Raw genomic sequence first — 16,982 nt, 5'->3', positions numbered from 1 at the left:
ACTACGGTTAGCCCATGAAGGCTGCAGCCTCATTTTCTTGACCTAATACACCTGGTTGATTAAAGCAAAGAGGCCTAAGACAGTCTTGGTTTTCTCTCTACCTCTCTTTCCCACAATGCCTCCTTTCAGCCAGGTTTGTCAAGGCACCCTATCTCCTCACTGTGGCAGTTCTAGGGTGGGGATTCAAATTAGAAAGAGGAGGGACACATGAGGGGTTAGTCCCTAATCCCCACTCAGAACTAAAAAGTAGAAAGCCTGTCTTCCTAAACAACAAGGAGAGGCCTTCAGGAGGCTCCTGACCAAAAGTGTCAAGCTTTCACGTACAGAAAGCACAGGAGGGCGTACCCGGGCGCTGGGCCTCACAAGTCCTGACCCAGAGGACCACAGCAGCCTGGCCACCACTCCAGGGTGCAAGGGTGCTGGCGTTAACAGGGGCTGGCTAATCTGAGGCCTCCTGCAGAGGTAATTTTCTATGAATAAAAGGCAATATTTTCTTTGAGATAAAATCTCACTAAGACCCATCCAGCCTCAAACTCAGGATTTTTCTGCCTCAGTCATCCAAATGCTGGGATTGATTATAGGATGTATCATCAGACCCAACCACCTGTATGTGGACCTACAAAAAAATTTTGTTTTCACCTGCCTGGAGCGATGGCTCAGCATCGCTTTTGTAGGGTACCTGGTGCTCAGTCCCCAGCACCCACAAGGCAGCCACCAACCTTCTATAACTCCACTTCCAGTGGTTCTGACTCTCTCTGCGGGACCCAGGCAAAGACGTGCACATACATGAATGCAAGGCGAACACCCATACATATAAAAAAAAAAATTTCAGTTACCTGAAATACTCTTTCATGAGCACGTCCATGTGTTTGACTTCCTACACCAATCCAGGTCCTGATACAGTAGCCTCAACTAACAGAAGAGCAAACAAGTTCTAAGCCTCAGAGACATGAGGCACTATGATATTATCCAGTCTTCTGCTGTCCCTTAGAAATCCTCAATGTCAGCTTCTAGCTTAGGCAGGAAAGAAGAAGTACCAAGGGCTTTAGTTTAACCTGAAGACTGGCAGGATACTCAGCTTACCTAACAGGTGCTCTGTCCCACCGACAGAACGCATAGCTGGGGCACCGCCGGTCTACTCTACCGTCCTGGGCACCAGCTGGGTGAAGAAGAGCAGGAAAGGTGGCCAGCGGTGCTTTCTGAGTGCTACCTGCGGTAGTCCTGTTTACCTGCTAACCAGTCTGATCACTTGGGGACTGCAGGGTGGTGTTGAGTATCTTCTTCCCCATCCTTGTCACACTAACATACTTCTAATTAAAAAAAAAAAAAAAATGAAGGACTAGGAAGAGTCTCAGTAAAAACACTTGCTGCAGAAGCATGGATTTCGCTCTCCGGCATACGTATAAAAGTGCTAGCACGAGCACACGCACGCTTGGTCCCCACTTGATCCCCAGTGTTGTGGGGATCGGAGACAGGAGGATTGCTTTGGCTTCAGGTTCAGTGAAAGACCCTGACTCAAAGGAGTAAGTGGAAAGTGACAAAGTGACAATGTCCTCTGGTCTCCACGTGGCATAAGGGCACCACACACACACTGTAGACACCTAAGAGTGGAAGAAAAAATGTTGGTACAACTGTCATCTCCAATGCTGATGAGTCTGTGAATGCCACCGGTACAGTCCTTTTCTTTCACTCGATCCTGGTCCAGTTACTAATAGATCCAGCTACGGCCTGCATTCTCTAGTGCATGTTCTGGTTCCTATCTCCACTGTTCAGCCATTATGACTTCCGGGGGGGTATCACCATAGCCCCCATCTGTTCACTCTCTATTCCTTTCACATAGAGGCATCTGTCTTCGGCAGTGTTAGCCAGACTCACAAATCCAACATTCGTTTATATTTAATGTTCTAGAGAGATCAGGGATACAAGGCACTTACCTAAACAGAATAAAGGCAATATACAGCAAGCCTATAGCCAACATCAAACTAAATGGAGAGAAACTTAAATCAATCCTACTGAAATCAGGGACAAGGCAAGGCTGCACACTCTCTCCGTATCTCTTCAAAACAATTCTTGAAGTCCTTGCTAGAGCAATAAGACAAATAAAGGAGATCAAGAGGATTCAGTTTGGAAAGGAAGAGGTCAAAGTATCACTATTTGCAGATAATATGATAGTACACATGAGTGACCCCAAAAATTCTACCAGGGAACTCCTACAGCTGATAAACACGTTGTATTCAGCAACGAGGCTGGATACAAAATAAACTCAAAAAAATCAGTAGCCCTTCTGTATACAGAAGACAAATGGGCTAAGAAAGAAATTAGGGAAACAACACCTTTCACAATAGCCACAAAGGACATAAACTATCTTGGTGTGTCTCTAGCCAAGCAAGTCAAAGACTTGCATGAAAAAAACTTCCAGTCTCTGAAGAAAGAATTAGAAGAAGATATCAATGGCAGAGAAACACTTAAAGAAATACTCAACCTCATTAGCCATTAGGGAAATGCAAATCAAAACAACCCTGAGATTTCACCTTACACCCATCAGAATGGCCAAGATGAAAAACTCAAGTGACAACACATGCTGGAGAGGTTGTGGAGAAAAAGGAACCCTCCTCCATTGCTGGTGGGAATGTAAACTGGTACAACCACTTTGGAAGTCAATCTGGCGCTTTCTCAGACAATTAGGAGTAGTGCTACCTCAAGACCCAGCTATACCACTCCTAGGTATATACCCAAAATTTGCTCAAGTACACAACAAGGACGTTTGTTCAACCATGTTTGTAGCAGATTTATTTGTAATAGCCAGAACTTGGAAACAACCCAGATGTCCATCAACAGAGGAATGGATACAGAAATTGTGGTATTTTTACACAATGGAATACTACTCAGCAATCAAAAGGGAGGAAATCATGAAATTTGCTGGCAAATGGTGGGATCTAGAAAAGATCATTCTGAGTGAAGTATCCCAGAAGGAGAAAGACAAACTTGGTATATACTCGCTTATATAGACCTACAAGATATGATAAACATAATGAAATCTACACACCTAAAGAAAATAATTGCCAAAGACTGACCCTGAGCCATGAGCCAGAGAAATCTCTCAGATTGACCCTGAGTCAGAGACAGAGAGTCCCTCCGACCGACCCTGGGCTGGGAGTCAAAGGATTCCTCCCTTAGAAAAATATTGAGTCAAGACGACAGGAATAGATTAGCGCAGAAAAGGCTTACTGAGGGAATTTGCAAGATAGTAGCCCTCAGACAGCTCCACTAACAGCCCCCCTTTGAGCTGGAGTCAATGCAAATTCCAGCTCACCTTCCCCCTCCCCCTTTCCCCCTTTTTCCTCGTTTATATTCTGTATCTTGGCTTTCAATAAACGGACCTTGACAAGATTTAGCTTGGTCCCATTCTTCTTTCTCGCCCGTTTTGCCTTTCAGGTAAAGGTCCCTCTCGAGTCCCACCCAATAACTAGTTCCACAGGCGGGACAGATAATCAAGAAAATGGACATGGGTGAAGATGATCAATCCTCATTTAGAAAGACAAATGGGATGTGCATTGAATGTATGACAGGAGTCTACTGCAAAAGGCATCTGAAAGACTCTACCTAGCAGTGTTTCAAAGCAGACACTAAGACTCATAACCAAACCATGGCAGAGTGCAGGGAATCATATGAAAGAAGGGGAGTTAGTATGATATGGAAAGGATAGGATAGGAGCTCTACAAGTACCAAATATATCCGGGCACAGGGTCTTTTCTGAGACTGACACTCAACCAAGGACCATCTATGGATATAACATAGAACTTCTGCTCGGATGTGGCCCGTGATAGCTCAGTAACCAAGTAGTTTTCCAAAGTAAGGGGAACAAGGACTATTTCTAACAGGATCTCAAGGGCAGGCTCCCCCCCCCCCCAGGGGAGGAGCAGTCCTGTTAGGCCACAGAAGAGGACTTTGCAGCCAGCCTTGAAGATACCTGATAAAACAGGGTCAAATGAAAGGGGAGGAGGTCCTCCCCATCAGTGGACTTGGAAAGGGGCAGGGAGGAGACCAGGGAGGGAGTTGGGGAAGGGGAGGGAATGAGGGAGTGGGATACAGCTGGGACACAGAGTTAACAAATTGTAACTAAAAAGAAAAATTTAAAAAAAAAAAAACATTATTCTTGTATGAAATTATAAAAAAAAAAAAAAAAAGAAGATATCAGAAGATGGAAAGATCTCCCGTGCTCATGGCTTGGCAAGATTAGCATAATGAAAATGGCCATCTTACCAAAAGCAATTTACAGATTCAATGCAATTCCCATCAAATTACCAACACAATTCTTTACAGACCTTGAAAGAAAAATTCTCAACTTCATATGGAATAACAAGAACCCAGAATTGCTAAAACAATCCTCTACAATAAAAGATCTTCGGGAGGTCTCTCCATCCCTGATCTCAAGCTGTACTATAGAGCAACAGTAATAAAGTAGGCATCACGTGTAACATGTCTTCTTAACCACTGTGCCATGTCTTCAGACCCACAGATTCTGTGTTAGGTCTTATTGGTGAAATAAATCAGGTTCTGGATGGCCCCAAGGATCTGGGGTGTTGCTGAAATCTTACCTTCATTTATTGTAGATTTTGTAGATATCTGTCACAACTGATAGGACAACAGTCCCTCCCATACCCAGGGCTGTCTTTGTAGACAGAACTCATAGATTCACACAACAGGATGGGCAGATGAAAACAGATCACTTCAGCAAAGAAGGGCAGTAGGGAAAAAAAAAGCATGTAGGCTTTGGGGCCATACATGTCTAAGGTCGTATCAGACATACATGTCTAAGGTCAGCTCTCTGTCATATCAGATGTTCGCTTTTAGACTAGGGGCATGTGATATCCCATCTCTGAGTGTGTAGTTTTTGGACCTGCAGACCAGAGAACATAACTGCTCTCACTAAAGGTGTTTTGAGAATTGCAAGTGTGGTATAATAAGTTAAGTATCCTGCGGGGACTCAGTTAAGGCAGGTTGCTTATTCCTGAATGAGCTAGCAAGAAATTTCCTGATAGCCTTGCCTGTTGGACCATGGCTGCCCCGTGTGGGTAAGTGTGATGATAAGCCATGCTTCGCCTGAAGGGGAATGCATTACCATGCAGAAGCGTGTGAGAGGTGAGGGTCATAGGCTCTCTTTGAACAGCCAGATGCGCTTTTAAAAGCTCTTGGGGGCACTTGATGTGCTCGTTCCTCAGGAATTAAGTGGATCTCTGCCTCAAAAACACCTTAGGCCTGTGATCCCTTTGACTGTGGGCAGGGACTCTAATTAAGTACCAGCGTGGCCTCTTGTCTTCTGGCCTCACATCTCACCCCTCCTCACCCTGCCTTTGCTGCTGTGGCAAAAGCCCTGAAGCAACTGGCCAACAGAAAGGGCAAACCTCAACACAATAAAGGCTACGTATAACAATACAACAGCCAACACTAAACGGGGGAGGAGGGAGATAGCATTACTCCTAAAATCTAAAGGCAAATACAGGAGCCTCCTGTGGCCACTCTTACTCAGTACAGTGTTTGGAGTCTTAGCCAAAACAATAAGACAAGAAAAAGAAATAGTAAATGCAAGTGGAGGTGCTGCAGGAGGGTGCTCCTGGCAGTGGGCAGAGGACTCGAATCTGGGTCCCAGAACTCACATAGTGGCTCACAACCATCTGTAACCACAGTTTCAGGAGATTTGTTGCCTTCTTCTGACCACTGCAGGCACCAAACCCAGCCATGCGCACACACCCACACTCATGCACTCAAACAGAGAAGAAAATAAATAATTTTAAATTTTTTAAAGAATACAAATAAGAAAGGAAGAAATCAACTCATCTATATCTGTACCCTATTCTACATCGCACCCTTCTAAAGTGTAAAAGACCCTGTTCCAACAGAATCTTAGAGGGTTAGAACAAGTCCAAGAATGACAGGAGCAACGCAGCTATCATGATGACATAGAAACCGAAACAAGCCACACACCAGCAGTAGTCTGAGCTGCTGAAGATAGGTGGGGTAAGGAGAGCCTCCACCACCTTACGGGTGACAGGCGAGAACATGAAGTCTGGTGAAAGGATGCTGGGGCAGTGGGAGGAACAAAGCGTCCAGCAAGCATTCAGGAGCTGGTGGGTTTACGGAGGTGCCAACGGAGCAGGGTACCACTCAACAATGCAGTTCCTTGACTTTCCCAAACACCATCTGATGTTTTTAGTCACTCGGGTATTGGAGGGAGGCTCAGAACCTGTCCCGGACTCAGTGTGAGTGGATGTGATTTAATGGATGTGAAGGCCGAGCTCACCTGATGGTGCCCTTTGGGTTGTTCCTAAGACAAGCCTTGAGACTACTCCGCTCCCTAACCACGCTCCCCGGACCTCCTCAGCCTTCTCTGTCCCTAGGGCACCACGCACAGCTTCAGTTGATCTGGGCTCTTTCTGCACAGCAAATGAACAATGTGAGAGATGCCGGGATCCACCTGCTCATGAACACGTAAGGAAGATTTGCGCAGTGATAGAAAACAGTCCGGTGCTGTGTCCAAACAGGAGATCCTGTTTCCTCAGCACCAAGCAACTGGGGGAAAAAATTATGATGACGCCTCACCCAAAACCACAGGCCTCTTGAGTGTCTAAAATTTGTGTCAACTAGATATTCTAATTGCTAGAAAAAGAGGAGGTGGGATGCGCATGAAAGGGGGTCTGTATCACATCCTAACCTTCTCGATATCTGTCACCAAAGCTGTCCCAGTACATGTTAGGAAATGTTCAAATATCTTTCCTCACTATAATGAATTCTTCGTTGTTAGCAGATACTATGTGTATGTGTGTGTGAGTCTGCATGTATGTGTGTCTGTGTGTATGTCTGTGTATGTGTGTATGTCTGTGTATGTGTATCTCTGTGTGTGTTCTCATAGTTTCTTAGAGACATAAGGAATTCCACTGCAGAGCATAGAGGTGGGCATGAGACTCGCAGCAGGCAAAGGGGGTGCTCCTTGGAAAGACTGTCAACCTGAGTTTGACCCCTGGGACCCAAAGCGTGGAAGGAAAGAACTGACTCCCTAAAGCCGTCCTCTGACCTATACACACGCCACTCCATGACACAAGTATGTCACGATATGTGCACCGGTATACGTGAACAAGCACACACGCTAAAACGCCCAAAATTATTTTTAATTTTTATTACCTGAAATTTGTGAAATAGCACCTCAGAGGGAAGGCAGAGCGACTTACTGCCACCTCTCCCGGCGTTCACTTCATCTGCCTGTCCCCATGACACAGGTAAAACACAAGCAACACGGCAACTACTCACTCACATTTAAAATATCCAGGAAAGGCATGGATACAAGCAAAAGCGTTGGACTTTATTGTGTGGGGAATCAAATTCAGAGGGAGAAAGAGACAGGTCGGAGGCAGCCCACTGGATTCCACAGGGCTGGAGGAAAAGCCTTCAGGAACAACCTTCCTTCAGATACTGATGGTGAAGTACGTGACTGTGGGCAGGACCATGTAGTCTTGGACTCCTTTTGACTGATCTTTGGGCTGGACTAGAGGCTTGACGACTCTGTGCTTTCTGTTTTCCAGCTCATTAACGCAACAGTATCTCGCTCGCCGGCATCCCACCTCAGATATCTCCCCGATTTTGCATTTCTTCCTGCAGTAGCCTGCTACATTGTTAAAACATTTTTTGGGCAGTATACCATCTGAACACAGGAAACAACAGTGAGTGGTTAGTTTCCGAAGGAGAGCAGAAGCTGCAGCTGGGTTCACGCTGGCTGGGTCAACAGACACCACCCTCTGCCAGCGTCTCCTCCATCTCGAAAGGAAACCTTAGGCTGACACAGGGAAACTCAGAACACATGAATTAAGGACACTTGAGGGACCAGAGAGATGGCTCAGTGGCTAAGAATGCTTGCTGCATTCATGTGGTTCCCAGCATCCACAGGGGCGTTCCCAGCCATCTGTAATGTTCCAAGGGGCCCAGCACCTTCTTCTGGCCTCTCTGGGCACCAGACACACATGTGCTGGCACAATACTTATACCCATAAAATTCATCTCTAATTTAAAAAAAAAAAAAAAAAGGACAGTTGTTCCTAGCTGATACCCAAGTAGCCTGTGACAAAAAAGAGAAAGACCTAATTCAGCCTGAGCTGGGCATCACCCTAAATCAGGCGAAGCCCACCATGCTTCATGCTCTGAAGCCAGTGTTCCCTCAGCCTTGTGTCCCCGGAGAGCACTAATGCATCACCATCAGCACACGGCAGAGTCGAATCTCAGAAAACATCCCAGCTGGGCCACCAGAATGACCCAGAAGATGAAGACACCAGCCATGAAAGCCTGGCAGCCTGTGTCTAACCCCTAGAACTCACAGACAGTGGAAAGAGAAAGAGAGTCCACAGAGCTGTCCTCTGCCCTCCACTTGCACACCAGGGCACGTGTGCAACCACAAATGTAGTTCACACATATACAATAAAAAATCAAATAAAGTTTAATTTTTTACATGGGTTCAGGGGACCAAACTCAGATGCTGATTCTTGCACAACATACCCTTGCTGAGCCATCTCCTTGGCATTTTTTTTTTAATTTAAAAGAAACTTGCAGAGGTCAGGAGCGATGTCTCAGAATTTAAGAAGCCCCATTGCACAGTATGAGCTCAAATCCCCTGCACCCACATGAAAGACAGGCGTGGCTGCGCCTGTAACCTCAGCACTGATGGAGGGGTAAAGGCAGGAGGCTCATGAGGCTTGCTAGCTGCCAGCTTCGCTCTGGGGTTAGTAAGAGACCACGTCTCAAGGGAGTGAGGCAGAGAATGGTAGAGTAAGAGAACCAACATCATCCTGTGGACTCAGAGCACAACACACACACAGCATCCCAGACACACACATACAAACAAACACAGCACCACAGATACACACAGCACCATGGACACACAGACAGACAGGGTTATACATGTGCACACAGAGAGAGAGACTTACACACAGCATCACCAACACACAGCATCAATTACACTCCCTCACACACACCATCACAGACTCTCTCTTTCTCTGTGTGTGTGTCTCTCCCACATACACAGCACCACAGACAGACTTACACACACAGCATCGTGGACTCACACACACACAGACAGACTTACACAGAGAGATAAAAAGAGAGACTTACACACAGCATAACAGACACAGCATCTCTATCTATCTATCTATCTATCTATCTATCTATCTATCTATCTCACACACACACACACACACACACACACACACACACGCCTTTTGTGTTTCACAGTGGAGGCTGCAGGCATCACCCCTGCCAAGACCTCATGACTCTCAGCCACAGTTGCTCCTGAGAACTCCTTCTGCCCATCCCAGACAAATCCTGCAGAACCTGGCTGTCCTCTCTCGCTTTCTTCTTCATCTCAGATAAGTGCCTTGCCTAGCGAGCAAACCTCTGGAGATCCCAACTATCCCCTATTCAGAGTCTGCACTGTGGTCCCGCACCTCTCTGTTTAGACTTTCATTTCCCTCTCCACACAAAACCAGAAAAGCCTACATAATAAGTGTAGAAAACAAAGATGTGTTCTCCCTGTTACAAACTTCACCATGAGGCAACATGAAGATGAGAGAGGTGTATTTTATTGAGGGCCATGAAAACGCAATATGGCTCCTTGCAAGCAAGCCAGAAGGGAACCCATGTTGTCAGGTCCCCATCTGCCAATACGAGGCCTCATGCCTTGGGTCTGAGCTGGAGATATTACACTCACTAGCCAGAAGTGAAACGTTAAGGCTCTAAGGGAATAATTCCCTCAGTTAACTAACTACTCAACGATGAAGAAAGGCTTTCGATGTGTGCCACTCACGCCGAAAAGGAATTTGATCAGAAATGATAGCCACAGTTCTCGGGTCAAAACTGCTCAGCATCATAAAGGTGCCTTAAGATGACCGGCTGAGTGGTACCTTCAGCAAGGATGTCTCTGACCTCATCGCTAGCCCTCTTCTAAGGCAGCCACGAGAATGGTCACTATCGATGAGGTCGGCAATCTTAAACATCACAACCAGTGCTAGTGTCCCCCAATTCATGGTGCATTTGGACAAGTTACCTGCAAGTACCACAAACAGCAAAATAATGAGAACCTGAAGCAGCTTCATGTTCACAGACCCTCCAGATCCAGCCGGGAACCCTGTTGTGAGCCACAGCTCAGAGCACCACCAGCATTCCAAGCTTTGGTTTTAACTCACAGACAGGGAGTCCAAGTCTGACCCCACCTCCATCCCCCAATTTGAAAATCCACGGTCACATAATGTTCCAATCTCTCCCACCCACTCCCCTTTCCTCAGGATGTGAGCCCCTGCTGTGCTCTCTCCACCTGGCTGTCAGCCCACTTGAGTCAAATTTGGTTGACTATATTCCCTGGTTTGGGTGGGCCATCCCTGGTTTGTGGCTATCACTGCTTTTCACTCATGCATGCACATGCACACTCACACACTCAATCCAAAATGACACATAGGGTTAGATTACAACCCGTGGGAGACTGAAGACAAGAGAGGCAACCAAATGGTGCTATTATTCACGAACGGTGTTGGTCAACACTCCTCTTGCACCGTGTAGGAGGCAGTCTATGTTGAGACCATTTGACTTTCCAGTTTTCCTCTGATGGCATTATTACACCCTGAAAATAACACTGATCACCTACTCCATACGTTCATCCCTAAGTCCATCCGTCCATCTGGCCAGTTCTGTCCGGAGCTGTCAAATTGCCATCTGGATTAGGTACAAGAAGCACACAGCCTCCTCATTTTCAGAGCTGTTTAAGGCAAAGTAGCAGGGTTCCTCTTGAGTAGGCTGGAAAAGATAACCAAATCTTGCTTTATAGAGGTGGTCAGGGTTTGTTTTTTTTTTAAATCACCTGTCAACATTTTTACTCCCACCAGAATCCACAGCCATACAAATTGATTTTAATACCTTACTTATAAATGCATTTTAAATGTGTTTAATTTCTGACAAAGGTTCTCTGAATTCTACTTAAGATGTTATCGTTCCAAACTGTTGGACATGCTGAATCCGGAAGAAACAGGAGTGCTAATTCTAGCACAGAAAGACTGAGGAAGCTGAGCTAAGACACTCTGTTGGTTTGTTTACAGGCAGAGATGGGGGACTCATCTGCAAAAATCACACATGCATTTATCCAAAGGGAAAAAAACAGAAAAAAAAAATACAATATTCTCTTTTTTTTAAGGATTCATTTATTTTTATTTCGTGTGTGTGTTTGCCAGCATACATGTCTGTGTGCCACATGCCCGCCCGGTGCTCATGGAGGCCAGGAGACGGTGTGAGATCCCTGGGAACTGGAGTTAGGGACCGTTGGAAGCTGCCCTGTGAGTGTTAGGAATCAAACCTGAATCCTCTGAAAGAGCAACAAAGACTCTTAACTGCTGAGCCATTGCTCCGGCCCCTGATACTCCCTTTAGTACATATGCTTTCAAGGGAAATTCTTTTTATGCTAATACTCCAGAAATTGTTTTGCTAGCTCCAGGGCCCAACTAGGGCTTCACCTACTTCAGTTCCTTCCTATTATACTGTGATCCTAAGACTTAGTGTACACTGTAAAAATGTGTATTGTCAGGGCTGAAGAGATGGCTCAGTGGCTCAAAACGCTTGCTCTTGCAGAGGACCCAGGTTCAAGTCTCAGCACCGATGGCTCATAGCCATTCATAACTCCGGTTCTGGAGGTCAGAGACGTCCTCTTCTGACCTCCATGGGTACCAGGCATGCATGTAGTGTAGAGATAAACATGTGCGCAAAACACTCATGCACATAAATTAAAATAAATAAATCTTTAGCTGATAGTGATGCAGGCCTTAAATCCCAGCACCCGGGAGGCAGAGGCAGGTGGGTCTCTTGAGTTCAAGGCCACCCTGGTCTATAAACTGAGTTCTAAGACAGCCAGTGCTATACACAAAAACCCTGTGTCAAAAAAACAGACAGACAGATAGAAGATAGATAGATAGATAGATAGATAGATAGATAGATAGATAGAGCTTCCTTTCAAGAAAGAGACCCGAAGAAAGCAAGAGTCACTAAAGAAATGCATGTCATGCCTTATAAAGTGCACATCTGAGCCCCTATTTTAAAACTTGATTAGCAATTATTAAACACTGCATAATAATGGGCTGAGGGCATGGTTCTGTCACTACAGCACTTACAAGCATGAGCAACTGAGTTCCTCCACTGGAACCCAGGGAAAAGACCTAGCATACTGGTATACAGTTGTGATTCCAACAGTCAACAAGTGACTCAAGCCAGCTCCAGCTGAACATTCCTCCTCCATTTAAACGTTTAAAATAGTAGAAAATTGGAGAGAAGAGATGATTGTGGTGGTAGAGTGACGGCCATGCAAGCAGGAAGACCTGAGTTCCAGTCATAGGAGGAGCGTAAACATCAGAGGCAAAATCACAGTTGTGAAGTAGCAACAAAAACAATTTTATGGTTGGGGTCACCACAGCATGAGGAATTGTATCAAAGGGTCACAGCATTAGGAAGGTTGAGAACCTCTGTCTTAGAGAAATACATTTTCATAGTTCAGGAAGCATAGATTTTAAAAATTAGTCAAAATTATATTCTTAATCTAGTATCTTTTTATTATCAGACTAAGAGGCAGCAAAAGATATTTTTCCAGCTGAAGCACCCTATCCAGTATTTCTACAAGCCTCATGAAACTCCTTTTCTCCAGCATGAAGCTTGAATGGCTGGTCCAGCTTTCATCATCTCCCACTGAAATGCCAAACTTTGAATTTCAAGTACCACCTAGTGGCCAATTCCTTTTTCTAGTTGCGCAGGCTCCAGACTTTCAAAACTGTGTGGTAATTGCACAGAAATGAAGTAGATCAATTGTTCTGTGTAGCCTGTAGACATCTGGAGACCTCAGCCTCAAAGAATGGTCTAGTATGGGCTGGACAAGAGTACTTACTGTTCTTGCAGAGGACACAGGTTTGGTTCCCTGCACTCACATGAGGCAGCCCACAACCACCCGTAACTCTCTTTCCAAGGACTCCAACGCTCTATGCTAAACTCTACAGGAGGAGGCAGAGACAGGAGGACCCCAGGGGCTTACTGGCCAGAACAGTCTAGTTATTCAGTGAGTTCTGTAATCAGTGGGGTGCTGGATGTTGTAATTCATGCCTTTAATTTAGGAGGAGGAGCAGATGGATCTCTGTGCGTTTAAAATCAGCATAGTCTACATAACAAGTTCCAGGCCAGCCAAAGGCTACAAATAGATACTCTGTCTCTACAATGCAATGAAATGAAACAAGAGACTATGACTGCTTTTACCTGATATTTAAAAACTCTCGATTTCTTTATACACACAATGATACCATATGAAATACCAACAGCAACCCAAGCATGTGCTGTGTTAAGAGAAAGCCCCACATGTTCTGGCCCTGGAATGGATCTGTTTGAAGAATTCAAGCTGTAAAACACTCCTTGAAACTATTATGGATATTTGAAAGTGAGACAACTTAGGAATGTCGTTAAATGTATGTTACCCTATAACAGCTGAATTTTTTTAATATTGAGCTATTATTTATTAAAAATTATTCTGGAGGAGGCCAACCCAGAGGCCTGCCCAACACATGACCTATGCACAACGGGAGCCACTATGCTGTACAAGGATGTGGTGAAGAGATGGGAGAGAAGAAGCAGGACTGTTTGAGCACTGACAGGCCAAACTGGAGACTCGAGGGTGGAGAGGAAGCAGCCTGATGTGAGAAGCCCGCCCTGCCACCTGAAGCCAAGGTGAAGTCCCAGCCTGTGCCATCCCGGCCTGCTGAGTGCCACATCTAGGTCCATGGCCACTCAGCGGCAGGGATCTGTGTTGATGTCCGTGGCTCATGTTACGACCAAAAGCTCTGTAAATGTCCCTGGGCTAGGCTGGGACCAGGGCTGTGCAGAGCTGGCCCTGCCCCTCACTGACTGCAGCACTCCAGAGAGCCGTCTCTGCACCAGCCTGGGGGGCACAGTAGAGATGTCCCCACTGGCCTGCTGAGTCTGCCCTGAGATCATGAGAGCCAGAGAGCTGGCCCTGCCCCTTGCCAGCTTCGGCCCTGGGTGAGCTAGCTGGAGCAGTGCTGGAGAACTTGCCCTGACGGTGTGGGTGTGGGAGAGATGGCAGGCTCCCACCCAGGTCCAGATCCAGGGCTTTAAGTTGGCCCTCCCCAACATCTACCACATCTATGAACTGCTAGAGCACGTGAAAGGGCTGGTCTTGCAGACCCAAATCTGCGGATCTCCATGACACAGGGCAATAACAGGATATCTGAGAGGAGGCCCAGTGAGGATCCAGTATTGATAGTGTAGCAGAAGCCAGAGGCCTTGAACCAGACCCATGACTCACTGCAGTGAGCATTTGCAAGTAAAGCTGTGTGGACAAAGGATATAGTGTATGACACACTGCGACACACCACAGCCTCCATGACAAGGTGGGTGGTTGGTTGGGTGGTTGGGTGGTTGGTTGGTTGGTTGGTTTGGTTTGGTTTAGTGTTGGTTGAGTGATTACAATGAGTATAAATAGGAAAAACATATTCCCCAATATCTTCACATGATCAAATGTTTTACGTATTATGGGAGAAAAACAAACATGAAAAAGAAGTTATTCCCAAGAACCCAGATACACCTGCAACTAAACAACTTGTCATAAATTAACAAGGTGAGCAAGCAAGGTAATTTCTCAGCCAGCTTTTCTTTATTAGCAGGCTGCAGTTTGCAGTTACAAAGAGAAAATCAATTATCTTAAAAAGTAATCTTGTAAAAATTTTTAAAGGACCACAAATCTGAACTTTTATATTGAAATCAATCAGGCATCTCTACATCTTTATAACAGGAAGCTGAGGGCAAAAATGGGCACAAGGAATTAATCAGCTAGTGCTGACTGGGGTACCGTTCTCGTTCACCAACCTCAACAAGTCCCTGGCTTTCCTATTAGGAGTGTACTTCCCTGAACTTCGAATGTTCTCTAAGATGTTCTACATCAGAGCCCCTAGCAAAAACATCTTTCCTTAACCTTGCTAAGCAATCTGTTTTTCCAAATTCTTGCTAAGGGCAGTGGCCATTGCTAACAATCTACACCTGCAGGTTCTTTTCTGGAGTGGTGGTTAAATCATTAATCCACTCCAGCCTGAAAGAGGTCAAGCATTACTGTGTGAGAGCCAGTGCTGCACAGTGAGGGACTGGAAACCCCCTTGGGGTTTTCATACAGCTCGTGTATTATGAGGGATGTGGTGACCAGAAGGGCGATGAGCAGAGCTATGTCCCATAACAGCCTGAAGTCCTCAGGGCACGCAGTACTTGAGCCTATGCCTCTCCAAGACAAATGCATCATGACTGTGCTAACCGGTGAACTGCATTCCGCTGAGGAGAGGAATCGCAAAATATGTGTGGGAAATACTCGAAGGAGGAAAAGAAAAAAATGGGAGGGCTTTAGGGAAGAGAGGGGGAGGTCAATACAGATGAAGGGGGGAGGGAAAATAACACTAAAGATGTTTGGAAACGCCTCTGACTTTTCACAAAATTAATTTTGGCTTTACATAGCAGAAGCCATGGCAATGAAGTGGATGGTGCCTCACCAAAGTCAAAGCAGCCATGGAGATTTGTAGCTGGAGGTTGGGTTCCACACCAACAAGCAACCAAGCTTTGAAATACTATGTTTTCACTTAATAATGTCTGTGACAATACCCCAGTGCGGTGGCATGTGCCATTAACCCCAGCACTAGGAAGGCAGAGGTGTGTGTATGTGCGTGTGTGTGTGTGTGTGTGTGTGTGTGTATACATATGTTCATGTGTGTGCATGTATGTGTGAGGGATGTGCACATGTCAGTATGTGGCCTCAGAGGGTCAACTTCAGAGGAGCTAATGTAAAAGGAGACCATGAGAAAGGAGATAAAGTCCCTGTCAGTTATTTTGCCATCTGGACTGCAGTAATGTATGACTTGAATCCTCCTCAAGAGGACCACAGTAAGGAAGAATCCACTGAGGAGGATCCCCCAAAGACGTCTCAGCAGGGCGACTGCTCCTACATTCCAGGAGACTGATTTACACATATTAACACCCCTTTCAAACACACTAAATTCATATCCAAGTACAATCCATTCTTACCACCCCAACTCAGAAATTCAGTCTATACTGCCTCACTCTCAGCAACTACTTATAAAGGTTGAGGAACATGTGACGTGGAAATTTCTGGACTCAGTTTTGTCATGTAATGTTTTGCTGCAAGCTGGGCAGATGATGTTTTGCCTAGTTTGGCTTGTAAGAGGGCACTCGATGTTTTGCTGTGAGCTCTCACATGCGAGGGGCATGACTTTGGCCAGCTGAGAACATCTGTGGGTGGACTTTGAGGAGAGGACATATGTAGAGGCTTAGGAGTGAGACATCACTTTTTGGATCAACATTGCTGCCCTGATCTTCATGCTTCAACACTTGACTTTGCAGAAAGAGACATTCCAGAGAGCTCTGAGCAATCCAACTGGATCTTGTGGCTTTCGCTGACTTCATGTTGCTGCTCTGTATTGGCTTTTGGACAGGGCTGCTGGTATCCTGAAGACTGAATCTGGGAATCCCTTAACGATCCATAGACCCCAATCAGCAGAAAGTAGATAAAAAAGGACTATAGTCCTTTTCCCTATTAATCTCCTACCTAAAGGTTGTGGGTGGTTGGACAGGAGGTAAAAATAATTAAGAACCCTGAAAAAAAAAAGTAGGTTTTGTGAAAAATCTAAGCCAATAAACATAATCAAAAATGATTGGACCGAACCTCTTACCATGCCAGCTCTTACCATACTTGTGATCTTAAATTCTCAAATCCCAAGTATGCATCAACATCACCCATTTACTTTTAAGTTCTTAAAGAATTTCATAGAGCCTCTGCTCAGATGTAGCCTGTGGTAGCTCAGTAACCAATTGGTTTCCCATAGTGAGGGGAACAAGAACTATTTCTAACAGGAA

General features: G+C 45.5%; 1 protein-coding gene across 1 annotated transcript; it reads right to left on the bottom strand.

The window, feature by feature from the left end:
- Positions 1-7,460: 7,460 nt before the first annotated feature.
- Positions 7,461-10,132, bottom strand: Defb128 (defensin beta 128). The gene is made up of 2 exons (XM_055617957.1): positions 10,084-10,132; positions 7,461-7,696 (listed from the first exon to the last, which is right to left on the bottom strand). The coding sequence occupies exons 1-2, from the start codon at positions 10,130-10,132 to the stop codon at positions 7,461-7,463; spliced, it is 285 nt and encodes a 94-aa protein (XP_055473932.1).
- Positions 10,133-16,982: the final 6,850 nt, after the last annotated feature.

Source organism: Psammomys obesus, unplaced genomic scaffold, assembly GCF_907164565.1.
Source record: "Psammomys obesus unplaced genomic scaffold, mPsaObe1.curated_primary_1811, whole genome shotgun sequence".
Lineage (NCBI taxonomy): Eukaryota > Metazoa > Chordata > Mammalia > Rodentia > Muridae > Psammomys > Psammomys obesus.
This window is presented reverse-complemented; position numbering and strand designations above follow the sequence as displayed.

Bases quoted from the DNA above. Each gene is read 5' to 3' on its own strand.
- Defb128 (XM_055617957.1), bottom strand. From the start codon at position 10,132: ATGAAGCTGCTTCAGGTTCTCATTATTTTGCTGTTTGTGGTACTTGCA. The intron at 7,697-10,083 runs GTAACTTGTCCA...TCCTGTGTTCAG, and splicing joins GCTGTTTGTGGTACTTGCAG to ATGGTATACTGCCCAAAAAA.